At 50.5% G+C, this 12,443-nt stretch overlaps 1 protein-coding gene across 1 annotated transcript; it reads right to left on the bottom strand.

Moving 5' to 3' along the window:
* Positions 1 to 6,738: 6,738 nt before the first annotated feature.
* Positions 6,739 to 12,111, bottom strand: NPHP1 (nephrocystin 1). Its single transcript, XM_061568123.1, has 2 exons — positions 11,874 to 12,111; positions 6,739 to 11,031 (listed from the first exon to the last, which is right to left on the bottom strand). Exon 2 carries the CDS (start codon positions 10,966 to 10,968, stop codon positions 8,758 to 8,760), a length of 2,211 nt encoding a protein of 736 aa, XP_061424107.1. The 5' UTR covers positions 10,969 to 11,031; positions 11,874 to 12,111; the 3' UTR covers positions 6,739 to 8,757.
* Positions 12,112 to 12,443: the final 332 nt, after the last annotated feature.

Genomic DNA, 12,443 nt, shown 5'->3' with positions numbered 1-12,443 from the left:
CATAGCAGCACACGCTCACACATTCAGTCAGCAGACACACACACGCATCTGTGCCCCTGCTAGCCTGAAATTTACAGCGCCATTCTTGGAACCTATTACCTTGCCGGATAGGATTGTTGCAATCGCCAGTATTTTCCGTGGAGAATTGCCATTCTTCAAATCTCCTGTTATGCACGGAGGTTACCCGTCAAAGCACAGTTGTTTTTAGTTCAACACTGCTTAGCTTTCGAGATCTGACGAGATCTGGTGGTGCATTGTGGGTGACTTTGTACCTGTGTTTTATTTCTATTGCAATGATTCAGGGAAGTGTGTTGAGAACGAGTGTAATCTATTGCGCTGTAAGCGACGCACAAGATTGTATTTTATTATTATATATTGCAGTAATGTATTAAAGTATGTATTAATATCGCAATGCAGTAACCGGTAGCGGTGTTGCGTGAGCAGCGTCAGGTGCCTACTGAGTGTTGGGAGAGGTCAACAGCGGAGGGGGCAGAGCCAACGGCGGAAATACCAGAGATCAGAGGTCGCAATCGGGTACCCGATACCCGGCTACCCGTACCCGGCCGGGTACGGGTAGCTGGGTAGGCCGTGAGTCACTGGTGAGTAACCGTTTGTCACTCATTTCCCAACGTCTTGTCTCTTCTCACAATTCAAGTTCCTAGAATCAACCCACCCGCGCCTGCAACATGGATTCATCCCAGAGGTCGCAATCAGGTACCCGATACCCATACCCTACCCGTACCCGGCCGGGTACGGGTACCCGTTTGCGACCCTGGTGCGGCCGGGTACGGGTACGGGTAAGGAATCAAAACCTGTTTGCGACCTCTGAATCACAGGCAGCTAAAACCTGGATTTGAACCCAGGATCCCAGTGGTGCCGGCTCATCGCTCTCACCTCTGGGCGACCCTGCCGCCTCCGCACTTTCAATTATTAATGGGACTTGGCAGCGAGCCTATCGTAAGTGAGTCAATCTCATCAAAACAGTACAACGTGGCATATATTCGACTCGCTGTGGAATGATGTTATAGGCGGATATGTGAAAAAGGGTCGGATTTGTGAACGTCAATTGAAAATAACCATTGCACTGCTCACAGATAGGTTAGCGGATAAAAAAAATAAAGTGTGCACCGCTGTAAACAACAGGGAATTGCTTGGCCGTGCTTTGGAGGTAAGCAAACGTACGCGAGATTCAGAAGCCGTGGCTGTGTGTGTGTGAAAACGTTGGATTCGTGAACATCTGTAGCACATGACGGTCGTACCGCTCACAAACAATACTGCACTGGGTGTGGGCCGGTTAATTGGTCGGGGCGGACGCGTGACGGTCGGATACGTGAGGTTGTGCCGTATTGCCCTTGACATGTCGGTGCAGGGAGATATGCTGTGTGAGAGCTTGGTGAGTGCTGTGCCATGGAGATCAGTGATATCACGTGAGCTGCTGTGTTCGGGGCCTCTGAATGACGTCTGTATTTTATGTCGTGTTTTTTCTCGGTATCGCTTTCAGCTTCAAACGCGTGCGTCACCGTGTGTAGAGAGCACTGGGGGGGGTGCGCGCCCCCCCCCCCCCCCCCCACCAGTGCCTACGCTGTTTCTCCATGGGCAGGCGGGTGCGAGAGAGGGCAGATGAGTGAGTAAGCAGGTGTGAGAAGAGTGTGAGTGGGTGAGCAGGTGGGTGGGTAAATGAGTGGATGGGTGGGTGAATGAGAGGACAGATGAGTGAGTGAGCAGGTGGGAGAGCGAGCGAGTGAGTGAGTGGGTGAATGGGTGAGTGGGTGGGTGAGTAAATAGATGGGAGCATGGGTGAGTGAGTGAGCAGGTGGGAGAGTGAGCGAGTGAGTGGGTGAGTGAACAGATGAGAGTGTGGGTGGGTGAGTGTGAATGAGTAAGTAGGTGGATGAGTGAGTGGGTGAGTTGAGTGGATGGGAGAGTCAGCGATTGGTTTAGTGAGCGAATGGGTCAGTAACCAGGTGGGACATAGTGAGTGAATGGGTGGGTGGGGTGAGTGTGTGAGAGATTGAGTAGGTGAGGGAGTGAGCAAGCAAAGTGGGTGTGTAAGTCGGGAGTGAGAATGAGCGGGCGTGTGGGAGAGTAAGTGGAATGCTGAGTCTAATGAACAAGAAAAGGGAGCTTTCATTTCACCCAAACATTTTCCTCTGCCGCTTCCTCTTACAATCGGCACTCCCTCTCGAAAGTCAGCGGCCACCGTAAATATGTCCTCCCCGAACACAGCGTCTCTGTGGCTCGTTCCTTCCGAAGGGACGGAAGCGCTAAATTCGGCTGATAAATCGCACGCAAGCCTGACAAGTCGGCGTGCTTGCCACTGCGCCAGGAAATCGCGGAGTCGACGGTTTGATTACCGCCAATGTCCGTCGAGTCAGCATTTGTTATTTTCGTCGGAGCCTTTAGTGTTGGCAGAAAACTGCAGAGTTCTAGTTGCGTCTGAGTCTGTTGATTTCATCTAGTCGCCCTCTAAATTGAGTTGGCTAAAGCCATCAGCTGTCAAAGTTTTCGTCGACATCTGTTGATGCCGTCTCACCATGATCGGTCGCGTGTTGAATTTTCGGTGAGCGGCAGCCGTAGTCATCGTCGCGCTTGATGGTTTTCATCTGCCCGGTCATCGTTGATTAAAATTTTAAGCACTTGGCTGACGAATATTTTCCTCAATGCGTTTTGTTCATGAAATTAACACACTGATTAACACGCTACTTCGCAGGCCGGTAACTTGCGTAATTCAAATTTACCGAAGTGCACCAACGCCATTTAAGACCCTTGTGACATCACTCGCAAGAGGAGGCTGCTGCATGCCGGTCTCGTAACTACATTCCCACATCCAAAAATGTACTCCCGTAACTACATTGGTGGTAGTTACGGGAGCGAGGTGGTTAGCGCACTGCGCTTGCATAGCAAACGCTGTGTTTATAAAACCTAATACAGTACCGTGTTGTCCATAATACAGGTTTTTTTGGGTTAGATCACGGAGATATATAAATGTGTCGTTAAACCCGCCACCACCCGTCACAGCCAATTCGTAAGGTTTGCCGCGTAAACCTGTGTGTTGGAGAGCAAAGCCACAACATTTAGAATCTTGAGTACGACGTTTCCCTAGTAATTATAGCTAGCTTCATCAAGCGACAGCCAGATTTTAATATTTACGCGATCTAACCCAAAAAAACCTGTTGCGGATGATATTGGTCACGAAACCCCACGTGTTAAGCAGTAACCGTGTTGGTTTTGTAGACATACTATCGACATTCGGAGTACTGTGAATCTCAGCAGCGGTTAAGATAGATAGATAGATCGTTTATTGTCATTGTCACCAGTACAACGAAATTTAAAATGCTCACCAGTCAGGACATCATTCATAAATTTAAATTAAATAAAACAAGAAAATAAAAATTAAATTAAATGAAAGATAATCAATTTATACTATATATAAAAACAGCCCAAGTATACCCACATACCCACATAAGGTTACATTTTGTCATTGCACATCTCTATTTCACAGTCAATTGTAAACACTATTACTTAATAATTAATTAGCATTAATTAGCAAGCCGTTACCATCTTATTGTGGACCTGCGATGCAATGATCAATACAGCGACTGATTTCATCGCTGCCATCAGCAAGGCGGTCACCCTTTCGAGCGCGTTTCCCTAGCTTGGCTGACACTCCGGCCGTGAGAGGCGGCCTGTCATCCGTTATAAGCCCGGTGCTGAAGCATAGTGTGGCTGATTCAGAATGGAATCCATTGACCACACAAAAAAAAACACACCTCATAAATCTGGCTTCAAACCAAATGCCGCCTGGCTCTGTGCGGATGACCCATGTGCGGTGATCCGATGTTCACCACGTACGAAGGATTACACTGGTCAACAATAAAAAAAATACATTGTTTTCTGGCCTGGACTTTTGCAGCTGTTCTAGACTAATTTCAGGGTGCTGATTCCAAATCTGATCTCAGATTTGCTCTATCACATCTCTTTTTATGATATCGGCATACCCCATTTTCATTGATTTTACCCGAAATTAACTCTGTCACTTATGATTGCAAGTTGTTGCGAGTCAGTGACTGCTTTAGTGTTAAAATATGGTGCTGTATTTTTAGGATAGTGTGTTTATAATATAATTTTATGTAGATATCCACCTTTATTTAATATTTTTCTTCTGCAATTTTTATTGAAAATGCAATATTTGATATCTCAAAAACCTGATGTGATAGACAAAAACTGATGCCAGATTTGGAATCAGCATCCCAAAATTGTTGACCATTGTTATTACTGCTATTAGTGTTGCCGTTTGTTTTTACGCCACCTTTGCACTCATAGCGCTCAAAGCGCCTTGCATCGGTTTAAATCATGATCAGTCCACTGCTGTTAGAAGGTCTCCCCAAGCCGTTACCATCTTATTGTGGACCTGCGATGCAATGATCAATACAGCGACTGATTTCATCGCTGCCATCAGCAAGGCGGTCACCCTTTCGAGCGCGTTTCCCTAGCTTGGCTGACACTCCGGTCGTGAGAGGCGGCCTGTCATCCGTTATAAAGCAGTACAAGGTGGGGCTTTCTTTTTTACAAGGCAAGCAGGCAAGGTCTCGTAGTGATATCTCCACGCACAAGGGTTTATCTTGCAGGTGATCGAGTCTTAAAGACCCCCACCCAGCGTTATCGTTGTGTTGGGTTTGATGGCGAGGTCACGAAGGCTCCGGTTAGTTAGTGCTGCAATACGCTTTTATTACAGCACAATTGCACTATCAACGTCATGTCACGAGACAAAGTATACATTCAGACATCGTGCAGGGGAGCGCTACCTCTGAGAGGCCTTCAAGTAACCTCTTGTCCACACAATAGGGGCAGCACTTGTCCACCCGCTTGGCTACAGAGATAATGTGTCACATGGTGGTATAATCACAGTATCTTTTTTATTTAAAGTGCTGTATTTCAGCTAAACCCTTCCTGTTGGAGAACAGGCAATGGAAGTAGGTCTCAGAGATCTACCTCAGATCCACTCAGTGACCTTTGTCGACACAACAGTGGGCAGTCTTTTTTACACATGCACGTGAGAGAGGTTTGTGGCATGACAGAATTTTTTTTAATTCTCAGAGCTGGAATTTTGCCAAGTTAAGTGCAGGACTAAATTTAATGCGATGGCTTTTTTGCGTTTGTTTTCGCGCGCAGTCATTGGTAACCAGGCTGAGCCCATCAACTCACCGCACTTTACAATCCGACTTAATGACGTCAGACTGCTTGGGTTCAAATCCAGGGTCCCTGCAGTGCCAGCACAGCGCTGTGACCTTTGAGCCACTCCGCCCGCCACTTTCCTGCAAACATATTTTTGTTATGTCCCTGCAGATAGCGATTTTCAGGAAAAACGAAATTGCTGGGAGCGAGGCGTTCCGTAGCCCGCGAGTAGAAGGTGCACGCTAGATGTACGGAGGGAACATAGAGGCAGCAGCGATGAGGTCGCCCGCTGCAGGTTACCGCTCGTATAATTTTTTCTACGGCGGTGAGCAAATCGGTTTTGTTATTACTTTCAACGCCAATAATTTCGCTTGCTTCTACCCAAAACCGCTCGCAGCCTGCAATTGTAAATGCATTGTGCTTCGGGGCAACCCATCCGGACGTGTTGGCGACAGCATTCCAACTCGAAATGCATTACAAAAATCCCTTCATTACGGGTTAGTAAAAAAAAAAAACGTCCGAATCGCGACGTCTAAATGAAACCGCCGCAAGCTTGCCGTGGCGCGGTGAGGAGCGGGTCGGCGGGCGGTGGCGGTTAGGAGCGGTGCGGTTGGGTTAAAAGGAAGCTTAGCGGTAATAACGTCTTCCCCCCCTCCCGACTTCTCCCCGCTGGTGCTGCACGACGGGCGGTCCCTTTAGATCGTCAGGTCTTTTCCGTTTGCCCGCTCAATAACCCCGAGAGCCTCGGCAGCCGTGCCCGGCCTTCCCCACCGCCCCCCCCCCCCCGCAAACCTGCTCCCTCCCTCCTCCCCCCCCATCTCAGAGACAAGGTCACCGTCGGTCAGCGCAGCGTTTAAACTGGCGTGCGTTTTACTGCCATGGAGGTTTGCGTGGTTTGCGCTGCCGTACGGCTCTCCTCCAATGCGCTCTCGGGTCGTACCGCGCATTGCTTGGCACGCTGTCTGCTGGGACCTTCCTGCTGAAGAACAACGCGCGGTACAAATTTTGGCCTTAACTGAAAGACATACCGCTTAACTCTGGTAACAGGTGACATTACTATAGCGTCAGATATGGTCTAACCAGTAAATTGCATTGCTAGCATGAGTCGCTTTTAAATAAAATTTTGATAATAAATTGTCAAGCTACATTACAATAGAGATTCAAGTAGTCGGGGAGTTAACTTTGGCACCCCAACCCTTTTAACTGTCCTTGCATTCGGACTGTGTGTAACCATGTGCTGTCAATGCCAAAGGCACATGAGCCCAAAACCTCGAAACCAAACTCATGCAACCTAACACATTCCTGCGGAGGGAGCTGGTAGGAACGTTGGGTTGCTCGGTCAATGGCCAGGATCAATGGCGGCGTGGTGTATTCCGCAAATATGGCCGACTGTGAGGCCGGGCACAAGCCGGCATGAGTAGGTTAAACGTTGAGTTTTATAAGGGCACCACGGGTTGACCAGCCCCTCTCCACCCAGTCCCACCCCACCCAGCCCCACCCTCCCCACCCAGCCCCTCCCCACCCTCCCCACCCAGCCCCACCCCTCCCATTTTTAGATGCACGACGGACAGACAGAATAATCCCCTGTGGGCTGGTGTAACCAGGAGGTTCCTCCCAGTATAAAGGAATATAAGTATCAGGAGAGAAACATCCAGAGTGAGAGGCTGCCTTGGCATCATCTGATGCGCAGGTGCTTGGTGGAATATTACAGAGCGGATTGTGGAAGATGGTAATGGTTTGCAGGCCTTAATCCAGCAGTGGATTGATCATGACTAATGGTGATTTCGGATATGGTTGCTATAGCTCCATCTTCCAGCTTGTGGAAGTGTTACACAGAGGGTGAGTTTTGGGCTGTGGTTTGTACGATGGTTAAGTGTGGTGACATCAATGGCATCGGTGATGACCACTTGACCTTAAAGATTTAGTGGATCACAATCATGGGTTACAGTTTAAATAACACACTTTATTTAAAACGTAAATACATGGGTTCCATTATCAATTTATAGGATTGCATTATTTTTAAAACCGCAACTTTGCTTCAATATTCTGGAGACAAAAAAAAGTCTACATTTACTTTAAAGCATATGTGGTATAACCAGATATAAAACAAATATACTTTTAATTATCTAGAACATCCTGAGTCTCAAGAGTAATTTTCAGGAGCGTCCTGTATTTGGATAACTGGCAGCAATGACAACTTTGTACCAAGACAACAATCCCACAGGCAGATTTCTGGTCCCACATGTGACAGCTGACGAGGCAATCAATGCCAATGTCAAGAATTCTTAGTTTCAAGACTCAATTTCAGGAGGGATTGACTTTGGACATTTAATTTAATTTAGTTCCTTTCCACTAACTGTGAGAGGAAAGAACACAACCAAAGGAAAACCCAGCGCATGTGGGGAAATAACGCTCAAAACCGTGTAGAAAATCCACTTGCGTAATGGCCAGGCAGCTCACGCATCAGGAGCACCGAGTCAGTAGAGTTTCATAGGCACCTACAAATTAAACTGGGCGTTCAAGTGTGGTGAGCTGATAAGCTAGAAACTATTAAACTCTTGTTTATTTTACCAGGTAAGGCCCACTGAGCTATACAGCTCTCCTCTTTTTTAGAAGTGCTTTGGCCATATATATTAGCTCAACAAAGCAGCTTATCACGTGGAACTTTATAGCAGCCAAATACTCTAAACGCACGTTGATTATAAATGTGGAGGGAAAAACCGGAGAACCTGGAAAAAAATCCAGGCGACCACAGGGAGAGAGACACGCAAACTCCAAATATACCGGTGTCAGGGTCAGGATCGAACCCACGACCTCCTGTGTACCAGGAGAGGTAATTAATATCTCACCACCATGACGATATGTTAAATACCTCGCTCACCTGTTAACTATCTCGCCACCCACCAATGACTGTACAAAAATACTTCCATCACATTACATTTGGTTTTCACTTAATTTGGCTTCTTACAGCTGTTAATTTTTTTTGTTCAACTAACTGAAACACAATATTTGCCTGGTATTGAAAGCTGTGCCACTAGTGTGGATAAAGAGGTCGGCTGGAAGTGACTTCAGTAGTTCTGTGACCCCATATTATTGGCATTGTTGTTCTCTAATACGGGGTGATGCACTGCTAGCTACTAGAGTTCTGGATGGAAATGTATTTCGTCCCATGACACAATGCTGATAGCATAACTAGAATTTAATTCTGAGAAAAATGCAAAATAAATACTTATTGATAAAAACATTCTGAGTTTGAATCGAGGCAGCCGCCAGTGATGAAAGCAGGTTCTCAAGTACAGTCAATTGAAGGTCATCACGTTAAATGTAGTTTTGGACTATGGCCAAATTCCAGTATCTCGAATTAAAAACATCACTTTTATAGTGACATGATGAGCATTACTATGTGTGGCATGACGAGTAGATTTTTTCCTGCCTCCCTAAACAATATGTATAGTATAAAGAATCAATTTTGCAGAACTGCCTTTTACAGTGCCCTGTAGCTTGGTGCCTCACACACTCTCCATCCACAAAACCCCGCGTCCACGTCACCAGATCTCATCCGGGTGTCCGCCACACGACCGTCTAAACCGCCTCGGCGACCTCCCCGCCGCCACTGCCGCCACCGCTCTCCCGTGCGTGAACCGGCGCGTCCCTCGTGAGCGAGAACGCCACCTGGTCGATGTGAAACGGCTCGTGCTGCAGCTCGGGCGACAGTAGTCCCAGCAGGGAGCCTCCCGCCTGGCGGCCCTGGCTCAGGATGGATCCGATCGCCATCCATCTCTCGGCCTCGTTCGGCCCGTGGCCCCATCGGTTCGGCGGGAGGTTCGCCAGGTGCAGCAGCAGCTGCGCCGTGTCGCGATGAGCCCGCCGAAAAGTTTCCTCCATGAGGCGGCGGTCTGCGCGCTCCGCCCGGCGCAGGCCCCCTCGCCGCTCGGCCCACACGCTGCGCAGCGCGTCCATGACGTCGGGCAGCCCGACGAGCTCGCCCAGCGACGCCAGCACGTCGTCTGCCACCGGCCGGGCGTCCGTCTCGTCGCCGCGACCCTCGAGCAGCGCGCTGGCCAGCAGCTGCCGGTACATCACGAGCACCGACACGTAGCAGACGCAGCTCACCAGCGTCTGCGGCAGGCGGTCCAGCGCCCGCCGCAGCGGGGCCGCCGGGGTGCGCGCCCTCACCAACAGCCGCGGCCTGGCGTTGGAGAAGATCTGCCGGAGGGCGCCGCCGGCACGGCCGGCGGCCGAGGGGTCCAGTTCGACGTCGCGCTCGTAGGGCGTGCCACCGTGCACATCGAGCTCGTAGGACTTGCTGGCGATGGCCAGGCCGGTTTCGGTGAACAGCTGCATGAAGGCCCAGCCGCAGCTGAGTTCGCCGAGCTCCAGCTCCGCCGCCGGTGACGTATCGGTGGCGGCGGCGCGCGACCGCAACACGTACGAGATGCCCAGCTCGAACAGCAGCCCGAGGTTGGGCGAGGCGTTGTCGGAGCGGGCGAAGAATTCGCCGTCCAAGAGGCTCGGCAGCAGCCCGCCGACGCGGGGAGAGAAGGTCCAGCGGCCCGGGTTGCGCGGCCGCCACGTGGCGCGCACCGCGTGCACGTTGCTCAGCACGCGGCGCCCGTCAAACAGGCACACGCGCACGTGGAGGCTCGCCACCTGCACGCCGAGCCCCGGCGGCGGGATGGCCTTGGCGCCGGCGAGGTAAAAGGTGCGGCTGACGCGGCACGTCCGCGGCCTCACGCCGCCCTGCTCCTCGCTCCACTGCAGGTCGCGGAAGGAGAGCTGCGAGGGGCCGAGGCGTGGCAGCAGGTGGCCGCGCGTACTGAACTCGTCCGCGCCCTCGCCGCGCAGCAGCAGCAGCCGGTGCAGTGTGGACGGGCGGAATCCCGAGGGGACGGCGCCCGTCGCCGTCATAGCGGCGCTGGCGCTCGTGTCGTCTAGAGCTGCTTTGAGGGCGCGCCCCGACGAGGTGTCGTGCCGCCTGCTGCCGGCCTCCTCTTCGCTCGAAGGAACTGACTCCTCGTCATCCTCGTCGTCATCGTCCTCGTCATCATCTTGGTCATCTTCTTGGTCTTCTTGGACTTTGTCCGGCTTCTGGTGCTGCAGGTACGTGCTGGGCACCATCCCGCGTGCGCCGTGCTCGTCCTGTGCCTCCCACCAGCCGTCGGGCTTCTTGCTCAGCACCAGCAGCACCGCCCCCTTCCTGAAGGATAGGTCGCCGGCCTCCTGCGACGTGAAGTCGCTGAGCGCAACAAACGTCTTCAGCTGCACCTCTCTCGTCTGCTTTCCTCCACCCTCCGCTTCCTCTGCCTGTTGCACCAACGCCCCCTTCACCTGCTTTACCTCCTCCCCATCTTCATCATCATCTTCATCATCATCTTCATCATCTTCATCATCTTCATCCTCATCATCATCCTCTCCTTCCTCTGCCTCTTCATCATCCTCTTCTTCGCTCTCGGTGCCTTCACGACTGTCGGGTGGCGCACACCGCTGCGCCAGCTGTCGCAGCTCCGCTAGGATCCGCTGCAGGCGGCGCTCCTCTTCCTGCTTCTTGCCGTCGTAGTCGGAGACGGGCGCCGGCTCGTCCGCCTTGCCGAGCGCAGAGAGCTCCCGCCGGACGCCCTCCGCGTGCGCCCGGAGTTCCTCGCAGCGCCGTCCCAGCTCCCTGTTGCCAGGGCCGCTGCTCCGCTGCCCGCCGTCTCGCTCCTCGGCGACGAGCGCGTCGAGACGTTTCTTCACGTCGTCGATGCTCCTCTGCACCTTCTGCAGGGGGCTCCTCACTTTGGATCGGGTCGTCATCAGGATGGTGATGATGGTGATGACGACGCTGCCGCCACTTAAACGTCAGTGGACCACCACAGCCTGTCAATAACAATTGAGATTGTATACGGGCAGTCCTCCGCTTACAAACCTAATTCGTTCCTGAGACCCTTTCATGGATTTTTTTTTTAAATGCCCATACGGTCAGCGTTATGAAATGTCTTACAGTTCAACAAAAAAGGGGAACCATTATTAAACTCATAATTAAGAAGAAAGATTGTACAGATGTCTTCTGACCCCCATTTAATTCTCCTAAACTTAATGTTTTAAGTAAGGGTTATGTGAAAGAAGTTAATATGCAAAGGGAAAACATGTTGGGGGGGGGGGGGGAATTAATGGGGGATCACAGGACATCTGGACCGCTCTGAACAGTACTGTACAATGGATGTTTCTGCTGCACCTCACTCCACGTAGCCACGCAGCCTCTAGCACCTGGTATGCACGGTGAGCGTGCATCCAAGAACTATCCCGGCTCAAGCCTGCTTAGCTTTCGATAATGTACGCGATCAACCGCATTTCGGAATGCCTCAGTCACAGCCAGAATGTGTTTGTTACAGACGATAAGACACGAAAACTCTGGGCCACTTGATGTTAGGCGCCGATATGAAGGGGGAGAAAAAAAGACAATGCAAATTATACAAAAACACGTACTGCCAAAACAAAATGTAGGACGACAAACATTGAAGATGTTTATCGCAGCAGTTGTTTAAGAGTTTTTTTTTATTTGTAACGGAAAGCATCGGCCTAAGAGAAGCCTGCACAAGGCCGCAAGTCTCCGACATCCCGTTCACGACTCCCGACGCAAAACGTTAAAAGCTGTCGCGTTCAATTGCGCGCTTAATCTCGCCACGTCTGCTGTCGGTGTGCTTTAGAAGTGAAAGTACCTCTGACGGGGGGGCGGGTGGCGGCAAAATGTAGTTGACGTGTTACAAAATGTGAACTTGAAAAGACCCTTGGGCCTAGGACGCCTTGGCTGGCTTCAAACGCTCGTCGCCTTAGCAACGGTCGCCACGGGAGGCGGTGACGTCACCGCGGCAGCGATTAGAAATCCGCGGCAGCGATTAGAAATCCGCGGCAGCCCCGTAAACAACTCTGAACAAAATTTAGATTTTAAGCTTTCGTGACTTGCAGGGATTCATATTCTTGCTTCTTTCGGTAAAGTGACGTAGAAGGAAAAGAATAAAATTATAAAACAAAAGAGCTTTATAGCTTATCGGATTCCTTCATGCAGGATAAGCACACATTCAGATTCTGAGATATACAAAATAATAAAACTTATATTTTTTAAAATTTACATTTAACTTTCGGCCACGAGAATTTGTTCACGGGGTTGAATTTGTTCAGAGTTATTCTTGGTTCTTTCGGTAAAGTCAGGTAAGACGGGAAATAATCAAATACGTTTTATGATTTGAATCCCTGCAGTCACGAAAGCTTTAAATCAAATTTTATTGATC

The sequence above is a fragment of the Lethenteron reissneri genome, chromosome 40 (assembly GCF_015708825.2).
Source record: "Lethenteron reissneri isolate LAM-NWPU_2019-01 chromosome 40, ASM1570882v1, whole genome shotgun sequence".
Classification (NCBI taxonomy): Eukaryota; Metazoa; Chordata; class Hyperoartia; order Petromyzontiformes; family Petromyzontidae; genus Lethenteron; species Lethenteron reissneri.
This window is presented reverse-complemented; position numbering and strand designations above follow the sequence as displayed.